The sequence below is a fragment of the Tenrec ecaudatus genome, chromosome 15 (assembly GCF_050624435.1).
Source record: "Tenrec ecaudatus isolate mTenEca1 chromosome 15, mTenEca1.hap1, whole genome shotgun sequence".
In the NCBI taxonomy this organism is placed as follows: domain Eukaryota; kingdom Metazoa; phylum Chordata; class Mammalia; order Afrosoricida; family Tenrecidae; genus Tenrec; species Tenrec ecaudatus.
This window is the reverse complement of record NC_134544.1, coordinates 56,216,085-56,234,666: the sequence shown is the minus strand read 5'-3', so window position 1 is coordinate 56,234,666 and position 18,582 is coordinate 56,216,085. Positions and strand designations below refer to the sequence as shown.

The window sequence follows — 18,582 nt, the reverse complement described above, 5'->3', positions numbered from 1 at the left end:
ATACATACCTTCCTCTGCCTTTCTCATGTTTTCAGTTAGTTCTTCATTTTCTTTTCTTAATAATTCATTATCTTTGGTTAGCATGCTGTTCGTTTCTTCTAGCTAAATAAAACACACAAAAGTTTATGCCATGGCTTCTTTGCTTTCCTCATACTTTACAGTTATCTTTAAAATAATGTTTCACAATTCAATACATGAAGATAATCAGACATTCCTTAACTGTAGAAAACTTGGTTTCCAAATTTAAACGTGGGCATAATTTAATTCAGATTAAACAAATGGTTAACTTCCAGTAGCTAAATATATATATACACATATAAATACACATGAAAATAATGAATGAGAAGAAAAATAATTTAAAATTTGTATTTTGTTTCAGCTCTGCCATCAGCCTATATAACCTTGGGCATGCCACAATCCTGCGAGGCCTTCATTTCTTCATATATTTTATGATAAAAAAGATAAGAGCATTTATTAAGTGCATTTTAGCAAGGTATTTATTGATCATTTTACACATATTAACACATATTAACAACCCTGTGAAGTAGGCACTACCATTCTTTTACTATAGACGAGGAATCGGAGGCATTAAATGTTAAGACAATCTGCCAAGACCATAAAAATTTCTTAGGGGCAAAGCGAGAAATTGAATTACAGTCTGTTTACACAGAACACATGATGGTGGCTTTAATCAAAGGAAAATCCCTGCCTACCCACCGCCTGCTTTTTTAAATCTCAGTGATTCGGTATAGACATATTAATATCAGAACCAAGACCCGCTGTATTATTGGTTTTCCTACTTGTTGATCACTCACTAAGAATTCTCATCCCAAATGGTTTCTCTGTAATTATTCTGGTCCACTCATTCTCATCATCAGTTGCTATGTATTTAAAGACTATAGGAAATAACTTCAAGTTATGCATTCCTCCATATAAAATATAACTAAAAGGCTCTCTAGCTAGAAAGGGGCAGGGAAGGGGTGAGATAAAACAACCTAATATACTAAATAAGACTATCAATCACTAACAATTATTTTGGATTATACAAACTACATTGAGTATAGAATGGCCTGTACAAGCATATATAAATGTATGTAGACACACACACGTTTAACATTTGAAAATGTGACTTATCTTGATTTAACTCAATTTTAGTAACATCCTGATGATCACACTTACCCGACTAACAGTATGATCTTTATCTGTAATCTCCTGTCTATTTCTTGAAGCAGCTTTCTTGCTTTCTTGGGTCAATTCAAAATACTGTTCTTCCAGAAGCCCTCGAGCCAACTGTTCAGACTCAGCTTTTGTTTCTGCTAGATCCAACTGAGTAGCAAGAGTTTCCCTATAAAAGATTTACCAGAGAAATGAACATAACAGATGAATTCTCAAAAAACAAAACAAATGAATTCCACTTTTTCCATTTTAATCATGTGCTTAAAAACACAATTACTTTAAAATGATAAAAGAGAAATATTATTTTATTTTAAAATAAATACCCAATCCATTATTAACTTTCTATGAAAGTAACAAATTTAACCTTTCACATTTTGAAAATGATAAAAGAGCTCTCTAATCTCATTTTTCTATAGTGTTCAAGTAAAAAAAGTTAATAAAGCAATGGCATAAAGTGTCTATTTTTGAGAATACATCTGTTACAGATGTGGAGTGGAAAGTATCATGGGACAATGGAAAAAGTCAGATTATTCTGTAAATCAGGAGGCCAGTCCTGGACATTTATTGTAAATGATTAGGTTTGCTACTCCTATCTTTAAAATGAAAGGTTTAAACAGAATTATTTGAGAGGTCCTTTCCAGCTCTGACATTCAATGAAGTTATAAAGATGTATATTATAATCAGGTTCACCAACCACAATGAACTATGTAAGTCCTATTCCTCAGGAATCACACTTTGAAAGCTTCTCCTTGGTAACAAGTATCCCTTTAATACCCACTGCCTTCAAGTTGATTCCAAATCATAGAGTTTCCAAGGCTTGTAACATTTTTATGGGAGCAGATGGCCTTATTTAGTAGGTGCTAAATAAATGCTTGATGAATAAAAGAACAAATGACTTACAATTATCATTTTCTAGTAAGGGAATAATACAAACAAAATATGCTGCTTTGGCCCAAAGATGGAGATATATTAACTATAAACAAAAAAATACAATGTTTACCATGTGCCAAGCAGTGTTCTAGGAACCAGGCATAGAGCAGTAACATAGTCTCTGCTCTCAGGGAGCATACATTACTGGTATGAAACAATTTAAAAATGAAATGTAACATATGGTATGCTGTGGAGAACAATTTAAGGAAAATGGAAAGGGTATGAGTGTGGTCACTATTTTAGCAGGGTGATCAAGATATTTGAGGAGAGATAGGAAAGAAGTGATTGAAGATGCTATCTTGGAACACAGTGTTAAAAGCAGAGGGAACATCAGTTGGTCTGAAGAATGCCAATGTGAGCAAAGACAGATGGGGCAGTTGTGAGCAATAGAGTTGACCTGTTGTCCCTTATATGGCCCTGCTGGTCATAATCCCTTATGTGATGTATTATAATTCTGGACTCTACACCTGTAGCTAGAATCCTTATCGAAGGGCATTCATTCTCTACTAATGGACAGGATTAGGGTAGGATCAAGACCTGACTTTAGTAAAGGGAGAAGCCCTGGTGGTGTAGTAGGCTACACATTAAGCTGCTAACAATGAGGCTAGCAGTTCAAAGTCATCAGACACTCTGAGGGAGAAAGACGAGGCATTCTTTTCCATACAGAATTACAGTCTTACAAACCGACCGGGGCAGGTCTACTCTGTCTTATAGGGTTACTGTGAGTCAAAATCGACTCGATGGCAGTGAGTTTGAGTTTTGTAGTAGAGAGTGTGAATCAAGTCACATCCTTTTCCTTAGGGACATCTTTAGACTCTACCTTAGGAGAGGATGTGAATCAAACCACACTCCTTTGTTTCCTTAGGGTATCTTTAACTTTACCTTAGTAGAGGGCATCAGTTAAAGCCACCATGCTTTATTTCCCTTGGATGGCGTATGTATGCTGGTACCACGGTGCAGTTCTAACACACATTGCATCACCTAGAAAGCCATACAGGACAGGAGTGGGGTTGGAAATGGAGAAAAGCATCTTGGAAGAGTTGGATATTTGGGATATCTTTATTCTCCAACTCCAATTAACCTAGTATTAATTCTTCTAAAAGAAATTATTACCACAGTTGGTGTCAGAAGTAGAATTCTTAATGGGGTCTGAAACTGTAACTAGTTTCCCACTGGAAAAATCTAGGCTGTTTAGACACAACACCTGATAGCAAGCTAGGAAAAAGGTACAAGATCTCTGTCTGAAGTGATGAGGGATGCTGAAACTAGAGGATCAGAGACTGTGGCATAGACACTCAGAAGCACAGCACCAGAACTATGGGTTACCTTCTCCTCAGCTAGCCTGAGACTAAGGGGGCTGTGAGACAGAGTGATAGGCAAGCTGGATTTCTGGCCCATGGGGGCAAACACCAAGGGACCACATGGCTGAGAAGCAGAAAAAGCCTTGGTTGATAGTGATGGAAAAGCCCAATGACTGTTGCTCTTACTGTTTGCTGACTCTGATTTATGGTAACCTATTAACTTCCCTAGGACCCCTGGTGATGTAGTGGTTACACAGTGGGCTACGATCTACATGGTCAGCAGTTTGAAACCATGAGCAGCTTCTTAGGAGAAAGCCTGGGGGGGGGGGGGGATTACTATGAGTCAGCATTAACTCGATGGCAGTGAGTTTGGTTTTTTTGATTTATTAACTTCCCTAATAAACTCTCCTAACTGTGAGTATTGTCTATGAGTTCTGTGTGGTTACTGTAATGAATTATTGAATCCAGCATACATGTAGTGGCATCGGAGGAATCTCTGGTGTCAGAAAAGATAAAAGAAGGATGGATCTTGGAGGCTTGTCTGACCCTTGCCTAGTGGCATCAGGGAAGCCAGAAGAGGTCAGATATAGCTATTCTGTATTGTTTTTACTGCCACTGGCTTCAGAAGTAGGGGTAGAGGCAAGCCATGAAAAGTTTTCCAAACTAATGTAAGTATTCTAATGTTTTAGGGGGGCAACGGCAGAAGCAGGGATACCAGTTAGGCTGAAATAATCAATATCAGAGATTGTAGTTTGGCCCCACTTGGTAAAGGGCACAAACTGAGAAGTGATCAGATTCTGAATACACATCTTAGTTATAGGGGAGACAGGGGGGATTGTTGAGGGACTATACGTAGAGTATCCAAAAAAAAAGAACATCCCCTTTTTTTAACTGAAATTTTGGGGAGAATTGCTAATCATGAAATGGGGAAGAGAAAGGAAAGAAGAGAATGGCAAGGTGAGGGAGTCAATAATATTTTTCTGGGCACATCAAATATGAGATCTTTTCTAGACACTCAAGTCAGGATGTCAAGTAGGTAGCTGGATATAGAAGATGGAATTCAGGGAGAATCTACTCGTACAGAGGCTATTGAAAAATGTGAGACTAGATGAGAACAAGTAGGGAGTAATCTTTGGACCACTGTACTTCAAAGGTCACCGATAAGAAGGGACAAAGGAACAAAGGAGGCCAAGAAAGCCAGTTCACCAAAAGGGAAATAGTGTTTGGTGTTCTAGAAGTGAAAAAAAAATTAGAGGGTAATAGCTATACCAAATACTATTAAATAAATAAGATGAGGACTAAGAGCTGAATACTGAGTGTCTTTAGAAGCCACAGGTAACCAGGAGCAGGGTTAATTTGTTAGTGATGACTACAAAAGCCGGGCTGAAGTGAGTTTAACAAAGAATGGGAAAGAGGAGTTCAAGACATCTGGTGTGTCATATCACCCACTAGGAGGAAAAGGAAGCAAGAAAAATGGGATAGCAGCTATAGTGATATGAGGTTGACACACTAAAACAGCTTGATAAGGTTTTATCGTTCTAAGATCCTAAGTCCATATGTAATGAAGCTAACTTACATATTAAGAAGTAGACCACCATCTAACGTGAAACAATGACTTGCAATTATAGTATGATTTACATACAAATGGGTATTTACACTTTTGCGATTCAAATATAATCCACATTGTACAGAAATTCTGAGTAATTGCTATAGTGTTCATTTAGTTATTAATTTGTTTCTTAACCATAAAGGTAAATTTCAGCTTAAATCTTTGAACTAGGCCAGATTTGCCTATGCCATTACCAACAGAATAACAAACAGCAGGACAACTATCTTTAATCATTATATAGATTCTTTCAATAAAGTAAAATACTTTTATTTTTTGGACATACTTTTCATTGTGTAGTTCCTGTATTTTCTTTAAATTTTCTCTGTTTTTTTCTTCAATTTCTTCTTTAAGTTCTTTAACCTGGGTTTTATAAAGTGTCTGCAAAACAGTGCCACAAAGAAATTAGTGTTTATCTTGGCTTGAAAACAGTTTGGTAGTTTCTTATCAAGCTAAAGAATGAATGTATAATCCAACAATTCTACTTGCGAGAGAAATTCAAATGAATATCCACAACCTAGATATCCAGCAAGAAATTCCTGGCTTTAATCATTTTTAATATAGCTATACTTTAGCTATGCAAAAGAATAAGCTATTGATAGATACAATATGAAAAACATAAAAAATATTACGCTATGTCAGTAAAGCTAGATTCTAAAGAATATCTAATTCTATGTATGTAAAATTCTAGAACAAGGTAAACAATACAATCAGTAGTTGCGTGGAAGTAAAAGTACGTAAAGAATATTGACTGTGAAGGGCCACAAGAAAGCATTCTATATAAAAGGAAGGTATTTCCATATAGATTGCGGTGGTGGCCACATAGGTGTATACATTTGTCAAAACACACTGAACTATACTCAAAATGTGTATAATTTATCATATAGAAATCATTCCTCAAAAGTATATTAAAAATATTGATTTGAGAAAAGGGTACTACAGAGCATTTAAAAGCTAACTCATTTATAAAAAACAAATTTCAATAATGTTAGAAATACTCCTTTCTTATTGGCTGAGTGGATGAAGGGGGAGCTTAAGAATGGCTGAAGTAACATCCACAAATAGGCAGTGTAGTAGTTACATAATTTGATGTCAACCTGAAGATATTTAAGAATACATACACAGGGGTGGCATTCAACCTGTCAATCAGGTCACAGACAGGTGATGGCTCCTTATGGGCATGGCCGCCTAATAGGAGGGCCCAGGGAACCTTTCCCTCTCTTCTCTCTTTCTCCCCACCAAGCTGAGAGCTGCAGAGCCCGGCGGGTTTAACCACACGACTTTGTCCTCACCAGCCTGTGATATTCCTGAATTCTACATCACTGCATGTTACAGCCTGAGTCTGAAGAGGTTATCATGAACTAGAATTGGAGTTATGAATTTGAGTTGGATTGGGCTGGGATGTGTTCTTGATATATAATTACCTCTTTTTCTTACACATACATGAGTGTCACTGGATTTGTTTCTCTAGTCAACCCAGCCTAATAGAGCCAGTTAACATATAAGCAGAATTATTGCTGAAAAATGGCTCTTACAGAATTCAATACATTTTGGCCAACTTTGTGAGCAAATATATAACAGATAAAATTAGTATCTGGTGCATATTGTGTTGTTGTATAAGTTCTGGAGTAAACTTGCAGTCTGTTGTCCATTCGATTTAGAAAAAACTACCTTCTTAAGTTTAAAAAATAAGAAAAATAATAGGTGCAAATAAATAGCTGTGGAGAACACTTTTATACTGTACACTAACTATCCCTCTTAAGAAACAGCCCTTCTTTAGGGGAAAATGTATACTTCATATGGGTGCACAAAAATAGAAATAGCAATAGTTTGCTCTAGTTTAACTCTATATAAGATCTAAAGTAATATGATCCAGTTTGCTTTTGAAATCAGACTGTCATATCTTCTCTGACTTCAAATGCTAAAATGTGGAAAAATTAAAGATAAAAATAATCTTAATATTAAAGTTTAAAAAAACATGTTAAATTTGGTTCATGATAGCATGTCAAATGTAATTCTAACTCAATCTTTATAAGTAACGTAATTCATCAAAAGTAAGACAGTGTTATGTATCACCTTATATCAAAGAGGCAAAATCAACACCAAATAAGAATAATCACAAGGCATCTGACAGCCACCCAAAAAATCTGGAGCCAAGTATTATGACCCTGTGAGCAGATGAATAAGCTCATGTATAAGATATTGCAGGCTACTTTGCAGGTCACTTTGTAGGGGACTTAAAAATTTGTGAAAAATCACCTTCCAATTCCATTTTCCTACAAATTGAAGCCCTTGCATCTGTGAATAATTAAGGCTAATCTACATTGAGGGGGAAAAATTACTAATATTTTAAAAGTTAATGGTATATTCCATTAATAGCCTACTAGTAAGCCAAGAAAAAAGCAAGTGAAAAAATAGTGGGAGAGCCACCATTTTTATGAGAAGCAGAAGTTTAAAAATCATGTGATGCCTCTAGCTTTTAATAATTTTTTATGGAAAAAACCATTGCTTTCAATGTAATACTCACTCACAGTCTCTAGTGGGAATGTTCCAATGTAGTCCAAGCTTCGTACATTTAATTATACTGAATAAAGCTCTCATGAAATGTGCTTATTAGTGTAATACCAAGGGTCATTTAGTTAAATGCTAATTTGTAATGACATAGCACATCTTGGTTATCAAAAGAAAAAAAATTGAAAGGGTTCAATAAAATTTCAAAAGGCAATTAAATGTCAAAGCTCATCAATAGTAATAATAAAAATAACTTGGCCTGAAGCAAGTAAGTGTTAGAATGAATTCTATGGAGTAAAAGCAAAACAGATAAGCAAAATAGGAAAAACAGCTAAAATAGGAAAAAGCAGGGTCTATACCTACAACTCAAAGGCCACAATAACATGTACACATGACCCACACGTGGGAATATCGACATTTTAAACCACCTAAGCTTGCTTCGAGGTAAGCAGAGTCCTTAACAAAGTCTAATGTGATGCTCTAGCTTGATGGCAATTTTGGAAATGTTTGCACAGAATTGGTCATTTCTTCACAACTTAAACCACTAACTCAGATGCAGAAATGAAGAGCTGGAAATACAAAATGTGAAGTTATTCATACTCATTTGAAAAAGACCAATTCTCATTAAAAAATCTAAATATCTGGTTTTATAAAGTTAGGTGTTAAAACAGTCTATAAGCTGAAAATTATTTCACTTACAGAGAAATATTGCTCAGCTTCAAGTTGATCCTGTAGCTCCCGCATCTGTCCTTCATTTCCTCTATATTGTCTTCAGATAAAAGAAAATTTGAATAAGTGCCCTTTAACATTCATTTAAAACACCATCTTCATAAGCAGAATTACTTTAATAATGAATTTAGCCAAGCCATACAGTCTGGAGGTATTTTGCTTCTTATGACCTAACACTGTGCTGATCTGTTTTCCAGAGAAGCAGATCTTGTATCTTGTAGATCAGATCCAATGAGTAGATCTGAGCCAACAACCTTTCATTAGGTTAACAGCCAAGCACTTCTTCATTTCACCACCAGGGCTCCTTACACAAAGTTGTTTTTTGTTTTTTTTTTAATACTATTATTGGGCGCTCTTACATCTCTTATCACAGTCCATACATTCATCCAGTGTGTCAAGCACATTTGCACATAAGCTGCCATCATTTTCAAAGCATTCTCTTTCCACTTGAGCCCAATACCACCTCCCTATTTCTTCCCCCTCCCTCCCCCACCCTTCCTCCCTTATGAACCCTTGATAAGCTATAGATTATTATTTTCATATCTTACATCATCCTCCGTCACCCCTCACCCACTTTTCCATTGTTCATTCCACTGAGAGGGGGTTATAGGTTGAACCTTGTGATCAATTCCCCCTTTCTCTCCCCACCCTCCCTTAACCCTCCTGGTATCTGTACTCTCACTGTTGGCCCTGGGGGGGTATCTATCCTGGATTCCCTGTGTTGAGGGCTCTTGTCTGTAACAGTGTATATATCTGGTCTAATTCGATTTGTAAGGCAGAACTGAGGTCATGATAGTGGGGGGAAGGAAGCACCAAAGAACTAGAGGAGGTAGTGTGTTTCATCTGTGCTACACTGCACCCTGACTGGCTCATTTCTTCCCTGTACACGAAGGATTTTTAAAAACTCACTGTCATCAAGTTAATTCTGACTAACAGAGCCCCCAAAAGACAAGGCAGAACTTCCCTTTTGGGATTCTGAGACTTTAAAATCTTTATGGTAGTAGACAGCCTCCTCTTTCTCCTGTGGCATGGCTGGTGGGTTTGAATTGCTAACCTTGTAATTTGAAACTCAGTGCATAGCCCACTATGCCATCAGGGCTCAAATATACAAAGTATACGGAATCCCTTTCTATTGAAGGTCAACTTCAGGATAGCATTGATGGTGGATCGATCCATTTTGCAAAAGTAAAAGTGATAATGTTTTTTTGTATATTCTTGTAATGAAAGCAGTTTTAGGGATGCATTTTAAACATCTATCTAGTAAGTAAAAAATTAAAAACAGAGGTTTATCAAATACTTAATAAGTAAGAATAATTCAGTACTATATATTATAGTCAATTTAGTGCGAGAAGAAAGGGGACGTGAATAATCAGGTGAGGGAAAAGCAAGTACAATAAACTCACAAAGAAGAAAAATAGGGACAACTGTGTGTACATAATACATATACAACACACATGGTGAGACTTAAAAAAGACAAACAATGCAAAAGAAAGACACATTTGTAAGGACTAATAATTCCATATGTAGTGTTAAGCTTTTATATTACATAGAAATAACTTTGTATTTTTAGTACCTAACAAGGCATTCAGTTCATGGAGAATGTATTCATATGTTCAAACATATGAATAAAAGTTATCTTAGGAAAAGAAAATATATATTATTTGGTAAAAATAGTAGCTTTAAAAAGGGGGAAAGAAAATTTCAACAATATAAATTTAACCCAATAAAAATTAATTATTGATATAAATTGATGTGGCAACTTAAGACACTATCACGTAAGTTTGGAGAAAATTAAAATGTATAACTCGTCACAAGATATATTCAATTTTTTATACTAAATTATTAAAGTATTTTGAAAGAAATACACCTTCCTTTGTTTCCATTTCAAGTCAGCACACACATCAAAAAAGCTCCCAGGATAGCACGAAGCAGAACCCTCCTCGTGGTGAGCATGTCTAAATCCAGTCCTTAAACTGAAGAAACACTGAACCTTCCTTAAAAGTTACTGAACCCAGAACAAAAAGACATTTACCACGATTATCATAACACTAATGTCTAAAGAAATGTGACAACTTTTGTGAAAATTAAATTAGAAAATTTTGGTTACTGTGAAGATAAATAGCCTTGAAAATCCTCTTTTTATTCTTCTTGTATTTTTTTTCAATCATTTTATTGGGAGACCCTTCTATTTTTAATTTGGTGAGACTGTCTTTCCAAAGTCTGAAGTCCATAAACCTTCTTTGCAAGTAAATTTTTTTGCTTTCAAATGCCTTTTTAGAAAAGTCTTCCCTTGTACACTGAAACAGATAGGAACTGGAAACACAGGGAATCCAGGGCAGATGATCCCTTCAGGACCAGTGGTGAGAGTGGCAACACCAGGAGGGTAGGGTGGAAAGGAGGAACTGATTACAGGGAGCTACATATAACCTCTTTCCTGGGGGACAGACAACAGAAAAGTGGGTGAAGGGAGATGTCGGACAGTGTTAAGACATGAAAAAATAATAATTTATAAATGATCAAGGGTTTGTGAGGGAGGGGGGAACAGGGAGAGAGGGGGAAAAATGAGGAGCTGATGCCAGGGGCTTAGGTGGAGAGCAAATGTTTTGAGAATGATGAGGGTAAGGAATGTGCAAATGTGCTTTATACTTTATACAACTGATGTATGTATGGATTGTGAAAAGAGTTGTATGAGCCCCAATAAAATGACTTAAAAAAAGTCGTCCTTTCACAAATTCTAAACACATAATCACTACCTGTATAAAACATGAAGCATATAAGCCAATGTTGAGTATATACACACAAGAATAATCAAGGATGTCATTTTCATGACTTACTTTGTAAGCTGAGCTAACTCAAATTCTAATAATCTCTTTGCTTCTAGCAAAGTATTGATTTCCTGTTTCATCTGTTTCTCTAAACCTTTTAAGTTGTCTGCCTCAAAAGCATGAGCCTTCGATTCATTTTGTAATATCAGTCGCTTATTTGATTCCTGCTCCAGTTGCAGGGTTAGATTCTTAACCTATGAATGAGAAAAACAAAAAATGAGATTGTTAATATCTTTGACAATTTATTAGAAATTATTTGAAAGAATATTAATCAAATATCAAGTATATGATTCCTATAACCTTTATAAGTATGGAGAATATTAGTATTCTAGAAAGTTTGCTACATAAGACCTCTTTAAAGTTCAAAAGCAAAGATGTCACTTTCAGAAGGACGAAGGTGTGCAGTGTTTTCAATCACTTCAGAGGCTTGTGAATAAGGAAGACCACAGAAGTGATGCATTTGAGTTACCGTGCTGGTAACGAATATTTAACGTACTAATGACTGCCAGAAGAACAAAGAAATCCATCTTGGAGGAAGTACAACCAGAATGCTCCCTAGATGGTCTCAAGTACTTTGGCTTATTATCAGGAGTAGAGGATCAGTGGGAGAAAAAAAATGCAGTAACTCAAGTACATTCACTGATGCTGTGGCTCCAACAGACTCACGCATAACTGTGAGGATGGGCAGGACCAGGCAGTATTTAATTCAGTTGTACATATAAGGTCTCTGTAAGCCAGAAATGACTTCACAGCATCTAACAACAAGAGTTTCTATGTGTTTACTTTTGCAGAATTTATTAATACAAATTAATCCCCAAATTTCAGGTACAAGAGCTTGTGAAATAAATCTAGGTTCTTTCTATACTAACTTGCATGCCAATTTTGGGGGTAGATGGAACACTCAAAGAGTTACTTAAAGTTTATCTGTTCAGAAACGCCAATGTGTTTTATTCTACAAGCAATCAAAGTTTATAAACTGAATGTATAGTTGATTCAACTAAACAAACACTTATTAGGTCATTGGCATTAATAAGCTGAAGTATCCCATCACCTGATAAAGCCAATCTTTTGTTATTAGTTCCTTGTCCACACTTTACAACCTAACTTATGCTCAGATACTCAAGCGTGACAAGTTCTCCCTCATCTCAGCTCATATGTATGCTCTTTCCTTTATGATTTAGCTCTCAAATTAAATGACATTCCTTTAGTGATGCCTTCCTCAATTTCCAGGCACGATTAGTCCTAACATCCCTAGAGCATTCTGTATTTTAAAATACCTGTCATGCAAGAAATTTCTAGTTTAATACCTATCTTTTCCATTGAGCAGTAAGGTCTACAAAAGTCAAGGTCATAACTACCTCATCTACTTTGGTAAACGAACTCTTAGTACATAGTCACAAAAACAACAGGGATTCAAAATTCCATTGTTTGACGTGTCTATACATTTTTTGGGGGCGTGATGGTTCTGATACCTCTCTAAAGTCACTTCTTTTTAATTCATTATATGTACTCCCATGAGATTAATTTTCCTAAAAGTGTTTTAAAGTGTACAGATCAATATTTTGGCTCCCAAGCTCCGTGACAACTCACCATGCCTCGTCTCTTCTGGTCAGAACATACCTCTCCCTCCCTAACCTTATCTACTCAATACTCATCTTTCATCTGTGCTGATTTCATTCCTTCTATCATGTAAAATTTCTGGCTCTTAAACGCTCACTTTCTGAGGTCTTACCCATTCTTTAATATCGAGGTAACATCTGGTTCTTTACGAAGGCATTCCTGACTATTCTAGTGTCCCTTTCTTCCTTTCCTCTTTATTTATATGAATAAAAAACCTTGTCTTAACAGCAATTTTAAAAACACATATAGTTAATTACCACCAGGATATATTTTATTTTTATTAATTTCTTTATATAAGTGTACCCTATGTTTTCCAACACTCCAATCAAAACTCTGGAGTTTAAAACTTTTTTGGTATGTTAATGAGCAATGGCCTTCTTTATGGATACAGAATACCATATAACCATTTTTGTTTTTAAAAAGATGATCAGTTTCTTCAGGGAAGGCGCTACATTAATATAGTTGTATTGTCATGCAAAATGGTACAGATGCTATAGAATGAATGTTCAGTAACAATTTGACGTTGAAAATTTTATTATCTAAGGAAATAGCAGGGAACCTAGAGCTATAAAGGTTATTCATTCCAATTCCATCCAGGTTAAAGAATGACTCTTCCTCCGTAACTAGGGACGAACAAAATCAGTATTGTTTTTCTTACTTCATCTTCCATCCTCTCCTTATTTTCAGTCAAATGTTCTAGCTTCTGCTGAGATTGCTTTAGATCAACATCTAGCATGGAACATTGTTTCTCAATATGGACAACCCTATTTTCAGCCTTCTCTCGAGCTTCTCTTTCTTCCTTTAGCTTTTTTTCCATCTCTGCAAAAGAAAAAAGTTACAAACATATGTAAAGAGCAAGACGTCTTCACTACTTTTTTTACTTTATATGAGTTGTGAAATACACACTGTTGCCAATTTTCCTACTGTTTTTAATCCTGGGATTTAAGGGAATTATCAAATAAAATCAGGTAATAAATTGTTAGTTAAAATCCAGTCCTTATTCAATGGTATGAGAGATGATTTATTACTGTTTTCTCAGATTAGAATGTAAAATAAAGCTATAAAGTAGTTATATTTTGTAGCTTCTGATTTTTACATGCTCAGAATTTACTGTTAACACAAATTAATCCACAAATTTCAGATAAGAGAGCTAGTGAAATAAATTTTTCTACACTTACTAGCATGCCAATTTTGGAGACATATGAAATATCCAAAGTTTATTCATTCAATCATAAATGCCTATCTGCTTTACTCTGTAAACAACCAAAGTGTATAATCATGTATATTTATTTCAACTAAATAAATATTAGATATTGGACCTAATAAACTAAAAATCCTCATAATAATGCACAATGCCCACCTTTTGTGATCAGCTCCTTTGCCTACTCTCTCTAACCTGACCATATTCTCTGACCCTCAAATATGACAAGCTCTCCCTTATCTCACAGTTCACATGTATACTCTTTTGATGGCTACAACTATTAGTTCCCTTTGAAGTTGCCAAAGGATATATCCAATTTGTAATAGGTTAAAGGAAGGTAAAGGACAGGAAGACTCTTCCTTGGAGAAGTTTGACTTCTAAAGTGGTTAGGATCACAGATGGCTACCAGGGAGTCCTTCTTGGTTTTCAAGATGTGAGAGATTTGTTCCTGTTTACAAGGAGCCAATGGAGTAAGGCAGCGAATGAGGAAAAAAGGAGGACTCAAAGAATGAGAATAATATAAGAGGACAGTGGATCTATTGTACAGCTAAAACAAAGCAAAACAAACCCACTGCTGTCAAGTAGATGACAACTCACAGCAACCCTTTAAAGACAGGACAGAAGGGATGAACCAGAACAGAAAGAGAACCACCCTTCTTTAAGATGTGATGGGAAAGAAGATGTGTAAAGCAGCAGAGTAGGATGAAAAGTAGGAGAGCTAGATTTTCAGAGTGTTCCTGCCTATGGTTTCCTTTTCTTCTTTGGGTGTCAAAGAGGAGAAGGTACACTTAAAAGTAAATGGTAAAAGCAACAGTATAGGAAGCTTGACAAGAACAGTAAAAGTCTGAGAGAGAGAGAAAAATAAATGACTGACAGCTCTACTGAGGTGGAGATCATACATCTGTGTTAGGCATGTACCATTTGAATTGAAGAAAATATCTTTGTGTTTGGAGCCATACATAGATCAGTGAAGTACAAAAGAATGGGAAAACTGAGGGTGCAAAGCAGGAACACAGTGAGTTAACATGTAGTGAGGTCTACAATGAACCAAGTATTAAAAAAAAAAAAAAAAGCCTGAAAAACCAGGGAAAAAGAGAGTCAAATAGAGTAAGGAAACTCAAAAGTGAAACTGAAAAAGAATTAAAAGAAGGAATCCTTTCTAGATCATAGTTTATAACTTCTCAGAGCTACACCACTAAAAAATTAAGTTTTGATAAAAATATTTCTTAGGGTTTATATAAAATTAACCACACTGACACTTACCACACATGGCAACAGACTTTGCTTCTTCAATAGATTGATGTTTATCAGTTAAACGAGCTTTGGTTACTTTGTGTTCATTTACTTCTTGCTCTAACCGCTGTTGTAATGATTTAAGCTTGTAATTTAAATCTATTTCTAAATTATTCTTTTCCTGTAAAATGGAAATAAAATACATTTATTAAATATTATGTTAATGAGTATCCCATAAGATATATCATATGAATTGTACTGACTTAAAAAAATAACACCACATTTAAATATATCTACTCAGGACATAGGTTTCCAAGGCAAAAGTTTTAAATGATATATTTATATTTAATGCTTTAATGATATTTATATTTAAATGATATATTTATATTGTACATTACCTATAATGTATTATTTTAAATTAGAATAAACACATGTAATTAAAAAGAAAATATCACCTTTCATTATCCAACCCTTATCCCCCATCTATCATGCCTGAGGGCAAGTAGTTGGTTTCAGGAGGGTTCATTGTGAGAAGAAATTCAGGTTTTATATTTTAATTTGTCACTTGTTACTATTATTAAATTGTCACTAACTATGTTTGCGACTATAATTGCATTTCCTTTCCTTTGACAAAAGCACAGGAAGCACTCATGACAAGTGACCAAGTCCCTGAGATAGCAGAGAGAACAGCCAATTGGTGTTCCTTTTTCGTCTGAGTGTTCTTATGTTGCATTCTTTTAAAACTAATTCTAGTTTTACATTTTACATCAGGCTTATCCAGGAAAAAAAACAAACAACCCTGTAATTTAGTCACAAAACACCCAGGGATTCCAAAACATGTTCAAAGGGTAAGATAAATAGTTTTTCTGATAACTTATCAGAGGTTCAAGTGACTCTCCAACATTTTAGGGAGGAGGCTCCTGATAAAGATAGCTAAGTCTGCATGTTACCTTTTTAATCCTTTTCTTAGGTAGGTAGGTAGCTAGCAGGGGACCACTCATATTTTGTGTGTTTTAAAGAAACTCTAATATCAAAGACCAATTATTTTATGCACTTTTCTATTCTTCTCTTAACTGCAGAATGTAACAAACACAAATGATGTATCACACAGATCTTTTGTTTTCTTCCTTCATTAAGTACCTTTATCATATTTATGAACAAAGAAAATTTATGTGAAAAAGTATTATCCAATCAAAGCAACTTATTGATCACCAGAAAAAAATATCTATTATCTTCAGAGGTTAAAACAATTATGTAACAATATAAAACCCATGAGACATACATATATCCATATACACCAGACACAAGAACTTCAAAAATGTAAATATGTGAATTTTATGATTAAATGCTACTTTATATATTCACCTTATAATTTATATTTGATAGCTAGTAAATATTGTATCATAATTGGTACATGTTAAATTATTTACCTTTTCTGAATGATTAAGCATGTCTTGGGCCTCTTTTCTTTCTCCCTCCATCCTTTCAAGATTGTGTTTGAGATGCTTCACCTCCTCTTGTAAAGATGTAATTCGAGCTATCAAGAGAGAAAAAAGTTTAAGTTATAGCTACGGAAGAAAAATTCATCCATATTCAGGGTGAACATCTAGGCTAATTATTTTTATCATTTTAATTCCCTAATCTCATGGAATTAATTTTTTCTCTGTTGACAGGCACAAGAAACACAACATACAGTAATAAAAAAAAGTTAATGCTAATTAAAGAACACCTAGTCTATTTGCTCCAATTTGCAAATGGTCAAAGACAAAGCCTCATGTTCGGCTAGAACTCAGGTCCAGATCTTTATTTAGTGCTATTTTTCCTACCGAGTTCAGGTGAGCCTTTTACATATACACAAAAGAACAAACAGTTATTAATTTTTGTAGGTATGTAACACTCCTATATATATCACTCCACAAAATGTTTACTAAAATAGATTAGACTACATTAAGATAAAGACTGACTGATAAAGCAGATAGACTACATTAATAACAAGATAAATATTATAAAACAAAACAAAAAATAATTAAAGTGAAACAGTAAGAACTACATTAAATAAGAACTATTAAATTTTTAAAAATTAAAGAAAAAATAAATAAGCCACAAAGTGTGAGAAGACAATTATGATACATATATATTAGATAAAGGTTTACTATACAAGATAGGATAAAAAACTCCTACAATCAAAAAGAAAAGGGCAACTCAATTAATAAATGAGCCAAAGACTCAGGAGCACATATTACAAGCAGTCAAAAACCATGAAAAGGTACTCAACCTCAGAAATTAGGGGAATTTGAATTTATCCACAAAGAACCCATAATACATCACCAATTTCAAAAAAAACCAAGACCGCAACTCCTTGTGGTTGGTACATTTGAACTGCAAACCTTGCAGTCAGCAACCCAATGTATAACCACTTCACCACTAAACTGGCTGAAAAATGAAGACTAACAATACAAAATGTTGATTTGAACACTGAGGAAGTCTCTTATATACTGCTAATGTGTATAAACTGATATAGCTACATTGTGATATTTGGAAATATTTATTAACACAAAATACATACCTACCCCTTAAGACCCTGCAACTTTTAGGAATATACTCAACAAAAAGCATATTTCTGGTTACCAAAAAATATATATAAAGAAGTTCCTATTACTACTATTCATAATACCCCCATGCTAGGAAAAATAAATAAACTACTGTAAAATGAATGATAAATATATTGCACTAGGTACTACTATATTGCAATTAAAAGAACATAAAACCTATTAAAATATACATTAACATAGATGAATCCAGGTGCAAAGTATTCACTGCATGATTCCATTAATTTTAAAGTTTAAACACAAGCAAAACTCAGTGTTAGAAGTCAGAATATCATTTTCTCTTTTTCAGTGACCATTACTTTTACCAAGAATGATATTCTTCTCCAGAGCCAATAAGAACACAAAAGTAAGACATCTAAATTGAAAAAGAAGTAAAATTCTCTTTGCAGATAATATGCTCCAACATATAAATCACCACAAAGAACTCACAAAACAACTATTAGAGCTAATAAATGAATTCAGGAAAGTTAAACAGTGTAAGATCAACACATAAAGGTTGTTTTTATAGATACAGATAATAAATAATATGGAAAGAAAATAATTCCATTTACAACAGCTTCTAAAAATTTTATGTATTTTTATAGAACAAAATATCTAGGAGTAAACTTAACCAATATTTGTCCACTGAAAATTACAAAACACTGCACTCACTTCCCCCTCCCCTCAAAAAGGACTCTAACAGAGACAGCCTGTTCAGGAATTGGAAGACTAAATATTGTTAAGATGGCAAACTATATAAAGTGATCTACAATTTCCCAAGGCCTGTTTTACAGATATAGAAAAGTCAATCCTCAAATTCATATGGAATTCCAAAGGGCCAAATTTAGAAGACACAGACTTC

General features: G+C 34.6%; 1 protein-coding gene across 2 annotated transcripts in view; it reads right to left on the bottom strand.

Annotated features, from left to right (window-relative positions):
- ROCK1 (Rho associated coiled-coil containing protein kinase 1) overlaps positions 1–18,582 on the bottom strand; it is a 145,852-nt gene that overhangs the window by 33,831 nt on the left and 93,439 nt on the right. For both annotated transcript variants that reach the window (XM_075533091.1, XM_075533092.1), the window contains 8 exons: positions 16,563–16,669; positions 15,163–15,313; positions 13,357–13,517; positions 11,088–11,272; positions 8,224–8,293; positions 5,300–5,394; positions 1,180–1,345; positions 9–102 (listed from right to left, as the gene is read on the bottom strand). In XM_075533091.1, the coding sequence (XP_075389206.1) occupies positions 9–102; positions 1,180–1,345; positions 5,300–5,394; positions 8,224–8,293; positions 11,088–11,272; positions 13,357–13,517; positions 15,163–15,313; positions 16,563–16,669 (1,029 nt within the window). The remainder of the gene's footprint in view (positions 1–8; positions 103–1,179; positions 1,346–5,299; positions 5,395–8,223; positions 8,294–11,087; positions 11,273–13,356; positions 13,518–15,162; positions 15,314–16,562; positions 16,670–18,582) is intronic.